The sequence below is a fragment of the Anser cygnoides genome, chromosome 20, assembly GCF_040182565.1.
Source record: "Anser cygnoides isolate HZ-2024a breed goose chromosome 20, Taihu_goose_T2T_genome, whole genome shotgun sequence".
In the NCBI taxonomy this organism is placed as follows: Eukaryota; Metazoa; Chordata; class Aves; order Anseriformes; family Anatidae; genus Anser; species Anser cygnoides.
Window position 1 is genome coordinate 87,244 of NC_089892.1, and position 19,552 is coordinate 106,795.

Sequence of the window (19,552 nt, forward strand, 5' to 3'; positions counted from 1 at the left end):
TCTTTCCTGGTGGCTCACTACTCTCTCCCAGCTGCTGTTGCGCAGCAGTTTTTTCCCTTTCTCTAATATGTTTTCCCAGAGGCGCAACCTGCATCACTCATGGCTTGGCTCTGACCAGTGGTGGGTCCCTTTTGGAGCTGGCTGGAACTGGCCCTTTTCTAACACAGGGCAGCAGCTGAACTCCTCACAAAGGCTACCCCCGCAGCCCCCCTGCCCCTGCTACCAAAACCTTGCCATGTAAGCCAAATACTCTCTTTATCTTTTGAAATAAAAATGTAAAAAGGTGTTTGCCCTTTTAAGTTTCTAAATATTTAATTCCTTAGTATTTTCCTCAACGGCATCCCTATTGCTCAATGATTTTTATCTTTTATTTATTATAACACATTTGTTTTGTCTCAGCACCTAAACAGTTTCTCCTATGTCCTTCCTACTGGTCTGCTATGACCAGTTGTCCCTACGGTTTTTCTTGCAGTTCATACTGGGTCTGTTGCAGTTCTTGCCTTGTTAGCTTATTCCTGACATAGTCTCAGACCCCTTCAAAGGAAGGGGCAAAGAGAACAAAACATTCTGATAACTCTTCCACCAAGCAAAGAGAGAAAGTATTATCATGTAATAACATGGATTGCTGGAGGGAAGTGAAAAAGGGTTAACTAATGCATTATTGTTGTTCAGATCCTATTTCCTAAGTTTGGTATAATATGTGACAATCTCTTTTTTACAGTTTTTAGAGGAGCAACATGCAGTGTTATTTACAGCTGATCTTTGAGGGGAAAAAAAACATTCTCCTCTTCTCTGCTGCTTCCTTTTATGGATCGAAAAACTTCTGAAAACTTACATAAATATGTAATAAATGCAATAAAAGACTGCTAGTCACAGTGACACTACCAACAAGTAGAGTTTTAAACATAGCAAAGCTGAGAGGACTAGAATCAACATGTCTGTAAGAGCCATTGTTTGGAAAGGAGTGAACTTCAAGATCAGTTTCTGGAAGGTGGCATGTACCTCTGTATGCATTGTGCATGTTGGTGTAGCCAAAACCTGAGACAGGAGAATTTCTGAATAGCACTGGATATACCAGAAGAAAGTACAGCTTTCCCACTCACGCATTCTTAGAGTTATAATTGGGTCATTCCAAATCTGTAGTCAAGTTGGTAATGGATAACACCTGGGAGAAGGAGAAACCAAGTAAGATTTGTTTGCTGATCATATTGGTGTCTTTGGAACTAGAACATTTATCTTAAGCTCTTTCATAGCTTATATCTAGTGATGCTGATGGAGCCATCCAAAGAGCTGGAAGATTCCGTGTGGAAAATGGCTCCTCTGATGAGGTAAGTGGCTACATATACTCATAGAAAACAAAAAATAGATCAGTTTCAGTTACTCTTCACAACTGAAAGGTGGATTTACAGTCAATTACTAGGGGACTGGTCTTAAAAATGTTAGATAATATGAGAATATAAGAGTCTGAGAGTAGGGAGATGGTGGGCTTTTACCCTCAAGTCTAGGGTTTTATTTCAAGAGTACAAAATCTTGACAATTTACTTTTTAAGGACAGAGATGATATTTATTTTAGTTTTGGTGATATTTTGCTCATTTGATCAGGTTAGAAGAAAAAAAAAGTCTTATTCTCTGAATAACACTTTGCAGACTTTAGTTCACTTTGTTACAATGGTGTCTTGATGATACTATAGTGTTCAAGCTAACCTTTGTGATTTTAAGTTTGTTCATGAGTGTGATGAGTTTATAGCTTTTTTTTTTTCCTCTTATATGTGTTTAGGCAGCTATGCTCATCTTTTAAATGAGAGATGAAGAAGCTGAATGGTGTCTGAAAGAGTCATTCCTTCCAGATTCCTGTGCTATTAATCTCATGGTGTTCCCCCTTAACCACTCCAGTGATATTTAGATTTCTCCTTAAATGGAGGACGGGAGTTATCTTCCTTTGTAAAACATTTTTAGCTATAAATATCAACTTAATACTTGAAGAAATAAAACTTCATAGTCTAGAAATGTGCATGAGGTCTTGGTAAACTTGTATTGAACTAATATTAACCATAAACTGTTACAGATCATCTGTTTGCATCTGCACTGGGTGCAGCATTAAAGCAAACGTTTCTGCATTTACTCCCTGTGAGGTCATGTTCTGTACACTGTTTTTTCAGTTTAGTTTCATGCATTTCAAAAGCTGATTAACTTGTATCACAGAGAGATCCTCTGGGTGACTGATTATGCAACATGGAGAATGGACCTGGAGAATGGCTTTTTCTTTGCATATGCTCTTAGTAGAAAGGGAGTGAGGCATGCTGGAGAACTTATTTTAACTAGTCAATCCAGAAAGAATGCTGAAAAACTTCCACAGCATGATTGGCTTTAATGAGGAGTCCTTGAGGAAGAACTGAGAAAATGAAACTTGTGGGACAGGAATCTGTTCATCTATTGATTTTTAGGTTTTAAAAATCCAGGTCTTCAAACTCCACATTAAAATATCTGCTTGTTAGTGGAATACTAAGTTATTACCTATAATGGTGGTACAAAGGGAAAAGTTATTTTAAAAATATGTAGAGAGAGATACATTTTAATTTCATCTGCACAACAACTGACTTCAGGATAATTCTTTGCTTTTTATAAAAAAAAAAAAAGTATACAACTAAAATTCTTCTGGTGAATTGGCCATGCTTGCTTGACTTTTCCCTCTATTATGTTCTCAATTTTTTTCTTCAGCATTTGATCTGCAGTCTTCCAATTCTGTTTCAGAATACAGACTACACTCCAGGAACATGGCACAGAACGGATGTGCATTTGGAAAATCCAGAATATTATACAAGATGGTATTTCAAATATTTTTTAGGAAAAGGTATTAATGTTTTTGTGAATGTATTTGAAGTTTTGTTCAATGCAAAAGCACTGTAGCTTTGAATTGCAAGTATTTAAATATGGGGAAAAAATGACGTTAATGTAATACTAACACATTTTTGCCCTGTACTCAAAGCAAGTTCTTGTTTGATGTATTTTTAACTTGAAGACAGAATGGTGTTCTGTAAGCAGCGGAACCCATGCTACCAAACAGAAAACAAACAGAAACCCCTCTAGGCCTCGAAGTCTATACCTGTCTCTTGTCTTTTATACGTATCTACATAACTATGTATTTATATATAGATAAGTATATATTTCCACATGTAAACCTGTGTGTGTGTGTTTTCTTTAAAATACGTAACACTTATTTTTCTCTAACAGTTCATCAAAATTACATAGGTACAGATGCAGAGAAGAACCCTTTCTTTCTGTCCGTTGTACTCTCTGACCAAAATAATCAGCGTGTTCCCCAATACCATTCAATTCTTTGGAGAAAAACAGTAAGAAAAAAGTACTTAATTGCTGCTTTTTTTTTTGTTTGCTTGCTTGTTTGCTTTGTGTGCATTCACCACAGACTTTTTTGCTTCTACAGAATTTCAGTATTTAATATATGGAGATTTCATTTTTATATGAGAACATATAATTCTATCCTAGTAGATAAAACTAAGCTAGCTTAGTAGATAACAGTAAACTAAACTTTATGACAGAAATGTATGATGCAAGATATTTCTAATTGTTCTTACATGCAGCTCGGCATTGTTTTTAAAAATGTTGCCTAAATTGTTCTTGATTTATATCCTGTGATGAGTTTAAGCTGTGATATACTACTGATTTACTGATATTTTTATACAATGTTAAGAAAATAGCCAAATGTGATACTGGTTTTACTAGTATCTTCTTAGGATTTTCTTTTCACTTAGCTCTCCATAATGACCTTTATCTAAGCAATTAATTTAATATTGTTTAGTACGCATGCATAGTTCATAGTTTTTTAGAAGAAGAGAAATAGTTAGTTATGTCTACTAGTTTCAACATTCTTCCTAACGCCCAGTATTGTACTGTGAGTTTCCTCCTAAGTTCCTACATGGCAGAGTAGTAAAAGCTAATTAAAAAATATTTTTGCACCATCCTATGCCTTTTCATGTTCGTTTTTTCTTTTTTTTTTAATTCAGTAGTAAATATGACTAAGTAAAACTAGCATGGTCTTGATCTTTGTTTTTTACTTAATTGTTTTTATCAGCATTCCTATTTTAACGTATAGAGAATGTCAATAAGTCCTGTAACGTCTTCTATTTTTTTGTAATTTTTCCCCCTTTATAGGGTACTCAGAAAATATGTCTCCCTTACAGTCCCACAAAAACATTATCAGTGAAATCTATATTGAGGTATGTATTTACAAATAAATTATGGGTTAAGAGACTTGTGTGTATCTTTTCTTCCTGTAATTCAGAGCTTGTGTTGAATGATCTTCATGATTTTAAAAACAGTAAAAACAGGTTTACAAATCTTAATCACTGAGGACAGGAAAAAGTGCTTTTAATGCCTGTCCTGGAGTAGAAAAAGTGACAATTTAGAATGGACAAAGATTCTCAGACCATTTCTTTGGCAGAGGGACTATTTTCAAATTAATTGTAAAACGTGTATAAATTTAATCCTGACATCCATGCAGGGTTTTAATGATTTCTTTACTTAAAATGCAGAAGTTTGGGAAGTCTTGGAGATTAGCATTGTGGAAAAGAAATGATGATTCTGGCAATGTACACTTACAGCCCAGAAAGCCAGCCATATCCTGCTCTGCACCAAAATAAGCGTGGCCAGCAGGTCGAGGGAGGTGATTCTCCCCCATCTACTTTACTCTTGTGAGACCCCACCTGGAGCAGTGCATTCAGCTCTGGGGCCCCCAGCACAAGAAGGACATGGAAGTATTTAGAACGAGTCCAGAGGAGGGCCACAAAGATGATTAAGGGGCTGGAGCACCTCTCCTACAAAGAGAGGCCGAGAGAGTTGGGGTTGTTCAGCCTGGAGAAGAGAAGGCTCCAGGGAGACCTTATAGCAATCTTCCAGTACCAAAGGGGGCCTGCAGGAAAGCTGGAGAGGGGCTCTTTGTCAGTGAGTATAGTGATAGGACAAGGGGTAATGGCTTTAAATTAAAAGAGGGTAGATTTAGATTAGATATTAGGAAGAAATTCTTTACTCAGAGAGTGGTGAGGCACTGGAACAGGCTGCCCAGAAAAGTTGTGGATACCCCATCCCTGGAAGTGTTAAAGGCCAGGTTGGATGGGGATTTGAGCAACCTGGTCTAGTGGAAGGTGTCCCTGCCTAAGGCGTGGGGGTTGGAATTAGATGATATTTAAGGTCCCTTCCAACCAAAACCATTCTTTGTTTCCACAATACATTCTATGTAAGACGGGGCCTGTGAACAATTCCTTTTGTAAGCAGTTCTAACTGCAACTATTAGTGCTTTCATGTTGAAATGTATGCTTGCCTTTCTATTACACAGTATTTCATTTACATTTCAGTGCTATGAGTCTTGAGAAATTTGAGAAGAGCCCAAGGGAAATTTTTCATCCTGAGATACAAAAGGTAAGTGGTCATTTCTTCTTTTGCTTAGTTGTTTTTCTTTATTATTTTCTGGAAAATAAATCATTAAGCATAAATATTACTAGTTTGTTTGTTTCAGCAGAATAACAATGAGGATTAGGGGTTTTAAAAAGTAAACTTTGTTTATCAGTTGAACTGGCCACTTCAAAGCAAAACTTAAATACACAGGGATGTAATCATTTTATTTGTGTTGCCTTTAATGCCAGAGTGCTAAACAAACTGTTTTATTTGCAGGATTTATTGGTTCTTGAAGAGCAAGAGGTAAATGTAAGCTTACCACTCCTAGCTCATAGACTTATTCAAAGAATATAGCTGTATTTGTTATATTTGTACTGACATCTTTGTGACAACTTCCCAGTCGATTGCTTATTGCAATAAAAAATGGAGTATTAGTTTTCAATATATGAAATCAAAAATCATTTTAAACACCAGTGTAAAAAATATATCATACAATTCATAATCAAAGGTAAAATATTAGGTGCTTGTTATTTGTGCATGTAATGGAGTTGGTATGAGATATATATTCACATGTGCAGGATGTATACAAAGTTACACATTTAAAATTCCTTAGAGAAAGCATTAGTTTAGGTCTTTTGCCTGTTTAGCTTATAATCTTTAGTTTTATTTCTTAGGGATCTGTGAATTTTAAATTTGGAGTCCTTTATGCTAAGGATGGGCAGCTTACAGATGATGAAATGTTCAGCAATGGTGAGTTTTTTACCTTTTCCTTAATTTTTTATTAAAAATATAGGATACTGCCCATATACCGAGCATGTGGAAGCCAGACAGTGGATAATGATTATGTTAACAGTAGTTTTGTAAGGTTTTCGTGTTCATATTGGGTGGAAAAACTGTAGCAAAGAATATTCTATTTCTATGAAAGTTTGCTATAGGAAACCTAATGTTACAGCTTGGAAAATGATGAAATTTTCTTTCTAGAAATAGACTATACAAAGTAAGATTTAAAAAAAAAAAAGAAGCAGTTGAAGGAGGTGACTCTTGTTACCTGCAAGAAGTCACTGTTTCTAGTTCTTTCATTCTTAAGGTTTTGTGATCTCATTCTTCTATGCACTTGAACAGTGTTGTGGAGTTAGCAAAAGAGATCGTTGTTTAATGTCGCATGGTGATCCTTTTTCTGCCATTCTGCAAGGCTGGGATGCTCTTTCTGTAAGGGTAGAAACCCTGGATGACATGAGAAGAAACTAATGCAGCTTAAACTCTGGTCTTTGTGTCCTAAAGGCAGGATCTGTTCCTGTATTTTAATCAATCTTTGGTAGGTGTTCTATTACTACATGTGCTTTGTTTTTGTAACATTTCTCCCTTCCATGTATAGAAACTGGAAGTGAGAGCTTTCAAAGATTTTTGCATCTCTTGGGCGACACAATTACTTTGAAAGGCTGGACAGGCTACAGAGGAGGACTGGACACAAAAAGTAAGAACTCAGCTGAGGCAAAGAAGCAGGGGCTACAATATGAATGATATTGCTTACTGCATGTGCATAATATTTGTTGAAGAAATAATACGATTCCAAAAACTTTTTCACATGCATGCTAAATGCTGTGCTTTATGAGGAAACAGTTAAGCAGGTTAGCTTAAATCACTGGTATGTAATGCAGTGGAAGAGAAGATATATAACTTGTATTTTAAGGTGAACGTTTCATTTTATATTGTAAGGGAGTAGAGAATAACCTGAGACATTAGTTGTTTCATAACAGTAAAGCATCATGGTTTGAATGCCCATATGTGGTTTCAGGAGGTTAGGTGAAGGACGTCATAGGTTTTAGCTGTGGGAATATGCAGACTAGGCTGCAAACTCAGATTTAGACATCTACGCAAAAACATGCAGCGTGGACATGTTCTAAAATTGGTCAGAAAAAGGGATGACTAAAGAAGGTTTCGTAGAAAGACCTGAAATATCTTTTAATCTTTAAAAATCTTAAAGGATACATTCCTACTAGGAATCTTGTCTTCCTTTGCAGATGATACAACAGGAACCTGTTCCATCTATACAGTTTACCAAGGGCATGAAATTATGTTCCATGTTTCAACCATGCTGCCATATTCTAGAGAGAACAAGCAGCAGGTACACGGTTCTCCCTTTCCCTTTCCCTTTCCCTTTCCCTTTCCCTTTCCCTTTCCCTTTCCCTTTCCCTTTCCCTTTCCCTTTCCCTTTCCCTTTCCCTTTCCCTTTCCCTTTCCCTTTCCCTTTCCCTTTCCCTTTCCCTTTCCCTTTCCCTTTCCCTTTCCCTTTCCCTTTCCCTTTCCCTTTCCCTTTCCCTTTCCCTTTCCCTTTCCCTTTCCCTTTCCCTTTCCCTTTCCCTTTCCCTTTCCCTTTCCCTTTCCCTTTCCCTTTCCCTTTCCCTTTCCCTTTCCCTTTCCCTTTCCCTTTCCCTTTCCCTTTCCCTTTCCCTTTCCCTTTCCCTTTCCCTTTCCCTTTCCCTTTCCCTTTCCCTTTCCCTTTCCCTTTCCCTTTCCCTTTCCCTTTCCCTTTCCCTTTCCCTTTCCCTTTCCCTTTCCCTTTCCCTTTCCCTTTCCCTTTCCCTTTCCCTTTCCCTTTCCCTTTCCCTTTCCCTTTCCCTTTCCCTTTCCCTTTCCCTTTCCCTTTCCCTTTCCCTTTCCCTTTCCCTTTCCCTTTCCCTTTCCCTTTCCCTTTCCCTTTCCCTTTCCCTTTCCCTTTCCCTTTCCCTTTCCCTTTCCCTTTCCCTTTCCCTTTCCCTTTCCCTTTCCCTTTTTTTTTTAACGAAGTTAATCATAAACTCCAAAACATCTTAAAATAAAATAGGGGATCTTCTTGCGTGTTAATATTTTAGAAATACAAGTCCTAAGACTTTTGTGAAGAATTTCAAATTTAATTAATTTAAAAATTACTAAATAGTCTGGTACTGAGGTGACTTGCAGAACTTCACTGCTGCAGTTGTCACTGCCTTCAAAGAATTTATGAAGGCTGGAAATTAGACTTAATTCTGAATTATCAGAATATGCACATGCATAATGTACAACTCATACTCAGGTAGTACTTAATGTAGCTTGAAAGAATCTCTGCTTGTGAACGTGTTAATGACCAGTTCTGTGCATTTGCTGTAAAGCACTGCTGTTCCCCTCTCATAGGCGGACTAGGTGGATTCTTAGGGTGCTTGTTCAAATACGCTCTCATCCATCGCTTGAACCTTTATGAAGGAAAAAAAAAAACACAACACTTTATAAGCATGTCCATAATGATTTATCTAAAATTACTCACAAATTGTTTTATTAATCTTTTAGAAAACTATTATAATCATATAATTAGATTATATAATGTCTTTTTTTTTATTTCCATGTCAGTTTTCTCATGTTTTTGCCTTGGATGACAAGATCATAGCAGAAATCAGAGGACCTTTATTGTTTTTAAAGAATAATAGGATTGGTGTTTTTCTCCTTTTATTTCAAGTGATGGATTTTCTTTTTTGGAATATTATGTGTTCCATACTCTATTAGTGATTATTAATATTTGGAAATTCTGAGAGCTTTTCTAACTTAAAAAAAAAAAAAAAGGAAAGGAAAGAAAAAAATAGCTGCACTTTTAGCAGCTGCCTTGTATGTGCAACATGACATTGCTAAGTGTACTTAATTGTAGTTAGTAATTTATATTGTCTTCAATCATATTTATGATACTTTTTCTTAAGACTGGCATTTCCTGAGCTGCTTACGGATTAGGAGTTGTTGTTTCAGGGTTCTGTCACAGAACTGTTGAAGCATTGATATCCTTTAAATCCTTGTGTCTGTCTTTTCCTTCCTATTTTTCTTTTTGCTTTTTTTTCTCTCCTTCTTTATTTTTCTTTCAGGTAGAAAGGAAGCGGCATATTGGAAATGACATTGTCACTATCGTATTTCAGGAAGGAGAAGAATCTTCTACAGCATTCAAACCGTCCATGATTCGCTCTCATTTTACACGTATCTTTTTTCTTATATATGTATTTTTTTTTGACTAATATTATTATTTCTAATTCTACCCTAATCCCTCTTACATGCTGTTTAGAGAAGGGAAAACTATTTTATGGTTGGCTTTCTGGGCTACAAGCGCACATTTTGAGCTTGTCATCAACCGACACCCCCAAGTCCTTCTTATCAAGGCTGCCCTCAATCCATTCTCCACCCAGCCCATATTTGTTTTGGGATTGCCCCAGCCCAGATGCAGGACCTTGCACTTGGCCTTGTTCAACTTTACAATGTTCACACGGGCCCACTTCTCAAGCCTGTCCAGGTCCCTCTGGATAGCATCCCTTCCCTCCAGCATGTCGACTGCACCACACAGCGTGGTGTCATCAGCAAACTTGCTGATGGTGCACTCGATTCCACTGCCCATTTTGCTGACAATGATGTTAAACATCTTGAAGATGGTGTGGAATAAATGAGCTGATGAATGGAAAACACTGATCAGAATACTCCAGTGCTGAGGTGTTACTCAGCACCAGAAAAATGGTCCTGGAAAACATTTTGAAAGGTCTGGCGTGTAAAGGGATTTCTCTTTCCCTGAGGTACATGATTCTCCTATTGAGTGGCCTTATTGAGAAATGTACCTAACATCTGCCATTTCAGGATGTGTCCTATATCCATACGGACTTGTTTAGGTCATTGTAAGTAATACGCAGGTGGTCCACAGAGTCATATCACCTTCCTGATGTTTTCAGTTAAGAGCAGCCAGGGATAAAGGTGTCCATAAAAAATACAGGGGCTGGTCTGTGTGAAATGTGTAAATCTCAAAACTTATTTAATATGCTCTGTCACTTCCTACTCACCCTCTTGCATACTATAGCATCCCCTTTTTGTTATCTCTGCAATGGGAAAAGTTAAATATGCAGATATTTCAGTGTGCTGTCCTATATAGCAATGACACAGGTAGATTAGGATTGAGTTAATCAAATAAAGGCAGCCAGTGTTAGTTCAGATGTCCCAACGTACCTGAAATGTCTGTGCAAGTCTGGCTTATATGACTTAGGGCTTACAGAAGATCTTTACTCTTTTGGAGTGCCAGCTAAAGTCTAGAGAGTATGCTCTCAAGCATCTTAAATATATTTTTGTGTATTCCCAGTTTACATCTTTCTCTTTATTTTCTTACAACTCTGATAGCAAAATTATTTCGTGGGATTATTTTTCCTCAGTTGGAGTTTTGGCATAAGAGAAGCTAGGAATCATTTTTTTTTTTTTTTCTGGTCACCTAAAAGAATTTTTAATCTCAAGTTTATAAAATATGAACATGAAAGACAGAACTATATAGCACACTTTATGCTTCATATAACAGCAACAAGTATGTATTTGTGGTAGTAGCTCAATTTTTTAAATTGACCCCTTTTATAATAGTAAAATGTACGGTCTGGAATATTTTGTCTTTACATTTATTATTATGCTTGACTACTATTAAATCTGTTGCAGGAACAGATTAAAATTAAAATACATGTGAGCTTTATTAGTACTGGATTAATTTCCTTAACTGAATGACAGATATTTTTGCCTTAGTGAGATATAATAAGCAGAATGATAGTTACAGGTAGGTTGTGATTGTAACTAATCATTTCATACTTAATTTCTGATCGTTTAGAGGTAATGGGAAAACATTTTGTGTTGTCCACCTGTCTATATGCCTGGAAGCCGAATGAAGTTTTAAAGTTGAAAGACAGTATGGATCTAGATGCAGAGAACTGTAAATTGGTTCTAAGCTATGTGTTTCTAACAATCAGAATAATGAAATTCTGGAACAGTCATAAGCTAAGGGGGCAAAACAAAACTACTTTTTAGATGAAATGTGAAAAATGATGGAAGATATGTCTGCAAGATTCTGATCTGATGAGATCAATGACATAGTGAACTACCTGTATGATGGAAGTTAAATAGACATGATGTTGTGATAGCTGTGTAGCGGATCTTTACTGGTCCGGTTTCGGTTGTAGCTAAGCAAACCAGCTCATTTTTAGGGATCTTCAGAATACTTAAGAGATGTACATTTGGTCGTCACATACTTAAAACCTAGGGAAATTTTGTGGGCAAACAGTATATCTTTCAGTTAGCTGTGGGACCCTCACACATAGAGTCCTGTGCTGTCCAAGTCTGAGTCTGTTAGCTGTCAGCAGAATCTCAAGAGCAAGCGTTCTGGCATTCTAGCATTTTGTAGGCTTTAATGATGTGGTGGTTTTACTCAGGTGGGCAGCTGAGCTCCACCACAGCTGCTCTCTCACTGCTCCTCCTCAAAGGGAAAGGGGGAGAAAATATGATGCAAAGGGCTCAAGGGTTGAGATAAGGACAGGGAGATCGCTCAACAATTATCGTGATGGGCAAAACAGACTCGGTATAGGGAGATAGAGGAGTTTATTGCCTATTACTAGCAAGATGGAGAAATGGGAAACAAAGGAAACAAACTAAAAACACCTTCCCCCCATCCACCCTCTTCCACCACCTCCCCTCAAATGGCACAGGGGAACGGCGGTCAGTCTATATATAGCACTTTGCCTCTGCCACTCCTTCACGGTCACTCTCTTCGCCTGCTCCAACCTGGGATCCCTCCCGTGGGATGCAGTCCTTCCCGAACTGATCCTGTATGGGCTTCCCGCAGGAAGCAGCTCTTCAAGAACTGCTCCAAATATGGGTCCGTACCACAGGGTCCATCCATCAGGAAAAAACTGCTCAGACATGGGTCCCCCACAGGCAGCAGTTCCTGCCAGGTCACCTGCTCCTGTGTTGTCCCCTCTCCATGGGCTGCAGCCCATGTAACATGTAAACATGTTACAAATGAACAAAGTGGCTTTTACCACATAAACCATTCCAGCTATTGTCCTGAGGTTAATGGTGAGATGCCAGAGATATCTGTCAGTCTTGAAAAAGCAGAATTGCAGAGGGATATCATTGTCTGAGCTCATGGGAGGGTTTCAGTTTGGGCTTGAACAGAATAAGCAGTAAAGACAAATAAAAGAGCTGCCCTTTGACTTAAATTGTTGTGTACTGCATTTCTCAGCATAGGTTACAGATTTGGCACTGTTATTTCTCCTTTACAAAGTAGTAGCAATGTCTGTACTAATCCCTCTTCTATTGAAACTGTGCTACATCATTTACTATTTAGACTAGGTCAATAAAAAAAAGAGAGGATTGCATTCACTTTCAGATATGTCTGAGGACAGGACACTGTAAGCTCAGATGCTGAAGTCTCTTATGGCTAAAGAATTTATATTAGGAAATCAAAATATTTGGTTTATCTAGCACTAGACAGGAGATTTTGGGGCATGAAACTAAAATTATGCCTCAAACTGGAATGCATGTGTGCATCTATAACAGTAATTCAGAGCTACAAACTTTGCAAGATGGAAGGGGGAACTCAGTGTGTTAGACTGTGAATGCAGACTCCTAATGATGGTGTGACCGTGCATGACTTCAATAGTTAATTAGCATAATTTTAAACTGTTTGCTTGTAAATCATTATACCCCACATTTGCAAGACCAAGAGGAGGATTGACCATGCTGGGTCTGTTACTTTGTGTGAAGTATCAGGTAGCTTGTAGGGGAAAGAAAGAAGCTGTGTACAGGGTAGACTTAGAAATGGCTTCCGGGAATCAACAGGGTCATTAGGTGGATTGGTTTTGCTTCCTCCTTTCCTGAAAATTCCATAACTATAAGGATTCAGGCAGGTTGAGAAAGAGACCAACAATATGCCTTATACTGATCACCTGGCAGTAGTCCTTTTTTGAACAACCAATCTCATTCTGACAGCTAAGAAATAAAGTGTTGAAGGAAGGCATTCTTTTAGCCTCTTCTTCCATGCACGGTATAGACCACAGATACCAACCATGGTCCATGGTTTCAGAAGCTGCTGCTCAGATCTGATCACGTTATTCTAACGTAATAATTTCCGGCTTGCTTTGGAAAGTTTTTTAATTCTTAATAGGCTGAGCTATCTTTATAGTCATCTATGAATCCATTTTTTTGTTCGTTTGCTGGTTTTTTTTCTGCAACACAAGTTACCTGAACCTTTTTTATTTTAAAGATACTGCATTAATTAAACCATACTGCCTAGCTCCAAAAGTTGATAATTATCAGTGGAAGTTTGGTGTTCCTGATGTTACTCAGAAAGAATCGCATCTTTCATAAGTGTGGTTAATGCACAGGTAAGGTAGAAATCTATAAGGAGAATATGTTTTGTAGGTGAAGAACTGTTCTTTTACAGCTTTTTGGAAAAGGACTAGATTTTGCCAATACCATTAACAGCATTATTCTATGAGTAGAATTGCAAAGTTTTGCTGTAATTGTTATTGTCCCAATGTTTATGTAAAAGATTCAGAATTTTGGGTCAAGCAATTCATTCCAAATGAATGCCCGTTTATGAGTGAGTTTGCTTGCTTGTTTGTTTGTTTGCTTTTTTTTTGTTAGACCTGTGGAAATTCTTACCTTAGACATACTCAGATAATTGTTTCCAGTTCTTTCTCCTGTCTGTAAAAATGGTGGGTTTTGAACATGGCTTTGAACACAGATAAATACTTGTTCTTTCACTAGGCTGAAAATATTTTCAGAAGAAAGTGTTCCTCTCTTTGGGCCTCCACTTCCATCCCCCCCTGTGTTTACAAATCACCAGGAATTCAGGGATTTTTTGTTAGTGAAATGTAAGTCAGTTTTTTCTTTTGCTAGAAACACTTTTTAAATAATTACTTTACTAAATTGAAATTCATGATGCTTAAAACGTAAATACATTTTATTGTGTGTGCTGCTCTTCTGTACAATTTTTTTTTCCAAATCTGTAAAGTAGATGGGATGCCAGGTCCAGTCAGATGAACACAAAAATTATTTTCTATGCAGTTATGCTTCTCAGACTACTAGATCTAAACTGACCTTTACATATGTAGAATGTGCAGCCACATATATTTTCATGTTTTCTTATAGGAACCTGAGATCTCACATAATTTATAGTGCTGCTCGATACTTAGTAATAAAAGGTGTTAGGTTAGCATCTCTGAAAATATAAGTATTTCTGAATGCATGCTGAATAGTTGCCTTTCTGCACCTTTAAGACCTTTTTAATTCTGTAGTGATTCAGTTCCAGGTTTCCTTGACCCTTACTTACGCTTCTAAATGAGCCATAAAGAGATATTTGGGAGCTGATCATAGAATCATAAAATAACCCATGTTAGAAGGGATCTCAAAAGATCATCTGGTCCAAAAGGAAGCTGAGATTATCTAGCAACCTCTCCAATTGCATCTTGAAAACCTCCAATGATGGGAATTTTACCACATCCCCAGAGAGATTGTTCCAGTGATTGATCTCACTATAAAACAAACAAACAAACAAACAACAAAAAAAAAACACACAAAAAAACACTTTCTTATATCAAGACAAAACCTCTTCTGGTACAACTTGTACCCATTGCCCCTTCTCTTCTCCATGTGGATCCTTGTGAAGGCAGAGCTTCCATTCTCTTTGTAGCCACCCTTTAACTATTGGAATACTGTGATGAGGTGACCCCAGAGCCTTCTCCAGGGTGAAAAGACCTCATTCCTTCAGTCTTTCCTCATATGGCAGATTCTCCAGCTTTTTGATCCTCTTCGTCTCACTCCTTTGGACCCTCTTCAGTCTGACCCCATCTCTTTCAAATTGTCGGAACCGGAATTGGACAGTACTTCTCCTGTTTTCAGCTGTGATAGAGCTAAGTTTCTCCATAGTAACTGGTGTGGTGCTGTGTTTTGGATTTAGGATGAAAATAATGTTGATAACATGCACGTTATAGTTGTTGCTCAGCAGTGCTTATACTGGACAAAGACTTTTAGACTTCTCATGCTGCAGGGAGGTTGGGAAAGCACTAGAAGCAGTGAGGGGACACAAACAGGGCAGCTGACCTAAACTAACCAAAGGAGTATTCCATACCACATGATGTCATGCTGAACAATAAAACTAGGGGGGCGTTGGCTATGGGGGGTGCTACTGTTGCTCGGGGACTGGCTGGGCATTGATTGGCTGGTGGTGAGTAGTTGAGTTGTGCATCACTTCTTCTATTTTCTTTGCCCTTTTTCTTCTGTATTAAACTGTCTTTATCTCTACCACACGAGTTTTACTTTTTTTTTCCCCAGTTCTCTCCCTGATCCCAGTGGGGAGGGGGTGTGAGCAAATGGCTGTGTGGTGCTTAGCTGCCTGCCAGGTTAAACTGCAACAGTGCTCCAGGTGTGGCCTGACAACCACTGAGTAGGGTGAGATGATCACATCTCTCTCTCTCTCTCCTAGTAATGCCTCTGTGGATGGAGCCCATGATTTGATTTGTCTTCGTTGCAGCACTAGTGCACTGCTGAATAATATTCATCTTGTCTACCAGGACCTAAAAATCCCTTTCAGCAATGCTGCACCCCCGGCACAGATCCTAGCCTGTGCTGGGCTCTTTTGTAATGCCATCCCAGGTGCACTTGGCTTTGTTAAACTTCATAGAGTTCTTGCTTGCTCACTCTTCTGGCCTCTCTAGGTCTGTCTGTAAGATGACTCTGCCGTCTGATGTGTCCACCTCACCACTCAGTGTAGTATCATCAGAAAACTTAGTGATGGTGCTTTCAACCACACGATCCAGATCATTTATGAAGATGTTGAACAGCATGTTTCCTAGTGTCAGTCCCTGGGGGACCCCACTTGTGGCAGGATGCCAGCTTGAGTAAAAAACATTGATCACCACTTTGTGCCATCTTAACACACGGGTGGATTCCATCCAGGCCCATAGATTTGTATGAGTGCATGCCCTGCATAATGTCTGCAGACCAGCCCTTCCACCACTGTTGGTGTGTCAACACAGGTGTTGTTGGAGCTACTTGATACTGTGATCTGGATTGTGAGCTACACTGGTAAAGAAAGAGGAAAAGAAGGTATTGAGAGCCTCTGCCTGTTCAGCACTATTAGTAACTGGTATCCTTGCCCTGTTCAGCAATGTCTTCTCTGTGCTGCTGCTTGTTGCTCATATATCTGAAGAGTACTTCCTTGTTCTTGACATTTTGGGCCAATTTCATATCTACCTGAGCCTTAGCCTTCCTGTCTGCATCTCTGCATAGGTCTTGGCAAGGTTCTTGTAGTCCTCAGTGTACTCATTGAAGCCTTTTTTCCATAGCTGATATGATTCTTTTTTGCTTCTATGCATACCCAAAAGCTCATTGTTATGCCAGGGTGATCTCTTGTTCTGCCTTCATCCTTTCTCTTTGTAGGGGATGGACTGTTCTTGTGCTTCCAGGAGGTTGTTCTCAAATAAATCCCAGCGCTCACAAGCTCCTTTGCCCTCCTTGCATGTTTCCCATGAAATCCCTCAAAGCTGGGCTCTGAGCATATTGAATTTGGCTCTTCTAAAATCCAGAATCTTTGTCTTATTGCTGGTCTTCGGTGTGCTCAGCAGGCTCTTAAACTTCAGTGTTAGGATTTCTGTATCCAAGTCTATCATTGGTAGTTGTGTTGTCAAGTTCACAGTTTGCGGGCAGTAAACCTAGTGCACCTTTGGCATGTCCAGCACAGGTAGCAGGAAGCAGTCCTTAATGCATTCCAGGGACCTGATGGAGGATCTGTGCACTGCTGTGTTGTGTTCCCAACAAGTGTCCAGGTAATTGAAGTTACCCTTGAAGGTCAGGTTTTGTTGGCCTGAGACATTTTTGAGCAGCTGAAGTAAGGCTTCATTGGCCTCGTTGTCCTGACTGGGAGGTCAATAACAGACATCTAACGTAATCATAAGGATTACAATTACCCACTTACCTGACAGGAACTTTACTAGTAACTTATTTTGCACACATTGCTAAGAAATATTTAAGTTGGTTTAGCACTTAAATTGATTAGTAGTTTGTCTTTAATTTTTATATCAGGAGGTTATTGGGGTGCCTTGTAGAATACTGCTATTAGTCTTTATTTCCTTTTAAGCTTGAGGGATTGTCACTTACTAAAAAACATGCAAAAAGTGGTGAAACTAAATTACTACGGGAAAACTGGTTATATTTATATAGAGGCAAAATAGAGTCAGTGGAAAATAGCAAAGCACATTAAAGTAACATATCTTCTTTTCCATATTTTAGTAATAAATGGTGAAAAAGCCACCTTGGAAACCCCAACATTTTCTCAGAAACGTCAGCGCACTCTAGACATGCTGATCCGCTCTTTATACCAGGACCTGATGCCTGATCTACACAAGGTAAATGTAAGTCAGAAAGTCAAAAGCGATCTCTGTGCCTCTCATGTTCTCTCCTGCTTTCACTAGTACGTTGAATGTTCTGTTGCTTTAAAAGGCTTTAATGCTGATGAGCACTGGATTGTGTACACTAGGCTAGATACTAATAGTGACATAGTTTGTTTTACAGTTATATGAAAATTGACAGACTGTCCTTTCAGGATAGGAGGTGGTGCTTAGGAACATGGTTTAATGGGTAATATTGGTGGTAGGAGGATGGTTGGACCAGATGATCTTGGAGGCCTTTTCTAACCTTTATGATTCTATGTCTGCAGCCTTTGTTGTAATTGTGTAGTATGAAAGTGGTAAAGGATGACAAGTAGGAAAGTAAAGAAGTCAATGATTGGAAAAATAGTGATTACTGTTCTCTGAAAAGCAATACAGTTAGATTCATCATGACAGGAAACTATATTAAAAAAAACAGACAATGTAAATGGTATTGTATTAAATTGACTAAAATTAAAAAAAATATGAAAACTTTTGATTTAATTTTAAAACAAAAACAATTTTTTCTGTTTTAGAACATGCTCAATAGAAGGTCTTTCAGTGATGTGTTGCCAGAGTCCCCGAAATCAACACGGAAAAAAGAAGAAGCTCGGCAAGCAGAATTTGTCCGACTTGGTCAGGTGGGATCAATTTAGCAAGTATGCATCTATGTTTACAAAGACTGTGTCATCACTTTATAGGCATACTGGATTTTGGTGTGCTGTAAATACTAGCAATGAAGATATATAAGATACCTTAAACAGCTTTATTCTCTATCTGAGGGGAACTATGTTTATATGGTATTTCGCTAGAGTGTTTAGCCCTTTTAGAATCAGAACACTTTCAGTTATACGTAGCTGAAGAATTCATGATACTGTGACCATGTGTCTTTTGGCACCACCCCTGTAGCAGTGTGTATCTATATAGTTTGATTTAGTGGTTTGCTAAATGCTTTTGCAAGTGAAAGGCCAGCTTATGTAACTGGTAAAAGGTTCCTCTGATCAGCTGACCTACAGAATGAATTGTGTAGATGTGTCAGAGGCTCTATGTCCAAGTGGAAGCCAGTGACGAGTGGTGTACCTCAGGGATCTGTCTTGGGACGGGTACTGTTTAATATTCATATCAGTGACATAGACAGTGGGATTGAGTGCACCCTTAGCAAATTTGCAGATGACACCAAGCTGACATGAAGCTCATTTATATTTATATATATAAAATGCCTATCACCATATTGATAAACACTCTTTGGGACCACTCTGATGGCAGGGGTAAGAACAAGAGTTGGCCTTTTAGTACCTCAGCACTTCTGTTTCCAACCAGTTTAAAAAAAAAAAGGCTACAAGACTTTGCTGTAGAAGGAAAGGATGCCAGCCAGAGGGACCTGGACAGGCTGGAGAAGTGGGCCCACATGAACCTAATGAGGTTCAACAAGTCCATGTGCAAGGTGCTGCACCTGGGTTGGGGCAATCCCAGACATGAGGACAGACTAGGAGAAGCACTCATTGAGAGCAGTCCTGCAGAGAAGGACTTGGGGGTTCTGGTGGATGAAAAGCTTGACATGAGCCAGGAGTGCATGCTTGCAGGCCAGAAGGCCAACTGAATCCTGGGCTGCATCAACAGAGGAGTTGCCAGCAGGTTAAGGGAGGGGATTGTCCCTCTCTATTCTGTCCTTGTGAGGCCCCACTTGGAGTACTGCATCCAGGTCTGGGGTCCCCAGAACAAGAAGGAAACTTATCTTTTAAGAGCGGGTCCAGAGGGGGGGCTACAAAAGTGCTCAAGGGGCTGGAATACTTCTCCGATGAAGAAAGGCTGAGAGAGCTGGGGCTTTTCAACCTACAGAAGAGAAGGCTCCGGGGTGACCTCATGGCAACCTTGCAGCGCTTAAAGGGGATGTAAAAAAAAGATGGGGAACAACTATGCTCAATCAGATG

General features: G+C 38.8%; 1 protein-coding gene across 15 annotated transcripts in view; it reads left to right on the forward strand.

The window, feature by feature from the left end:
* Nucleotides 1-19,552, forward strand: part of GARNL3 (GTPase activating Rap/RanGAP domain like 3) — a 62,247-nt gene that overhangs the window by 19,285 nt on the left and 23,410 nt on the right. For 5 of the 15 annotated variants that reach the window (XR_010826010.1, XM_066980463.1, XM_048050924.2 and 2 more), the window contains 14 exons: nt 1,254-1,328; nt 2,752-2,851; nt 3,232-3,350; nt 4,171-4,235; nt 5,370-5,433; nt 5,686-5,718; nt 6,084-6,159; nt 6,785-6,883; nt 7,431-7,534; nt 9,273-9,381; nt 10,930-10,975; nt 13,963-14,069; nt 17,485-17,606; nt 18,158-18,262. Coding sequence is in view for 14 of the 15 variants with exons in the window: in XM_066980463.1 (XP_066836564.1) it covers nt 1,254-1,328; nt 2,752-2,851; nt 3,232-3,350; nt 4,171-4,235; nt 5,370-5,433; nt 5,686-5,718; nt 6,084-6,159; nt 6,785-6,883; nt 7,431-7,534; nt 9,273-9,381; nt 10,930-10,975; nt 13,963-14,069; nt 17,485-17,606; nt 18,158-18,262 (1,224 nt within the window). In the remaining variant the exon portion in view is untranslated. Of the gene's footprint in view, nt 1-1,253; nt 1,329-2,751; nt 2,852-3,230; nt 3,362-4,170; nt 4,236-5,369; nt 5,434-5,685; nt 5,719-6,083; nt 6,160-6,784; nt 6,884-7,430; nt 7,535-9,272; nt 9,382-10,929; nt 10,976-13,962; nt 14,070-17,484; nt 17,607-18,157; nt 18,263-19,552 lie in introns of those variants that run through there. The other 10 variants (XM_048050939.2, XM_048050954.2, XM_048050950.2 and 7 more) reach the window with 9 other exon arrangements.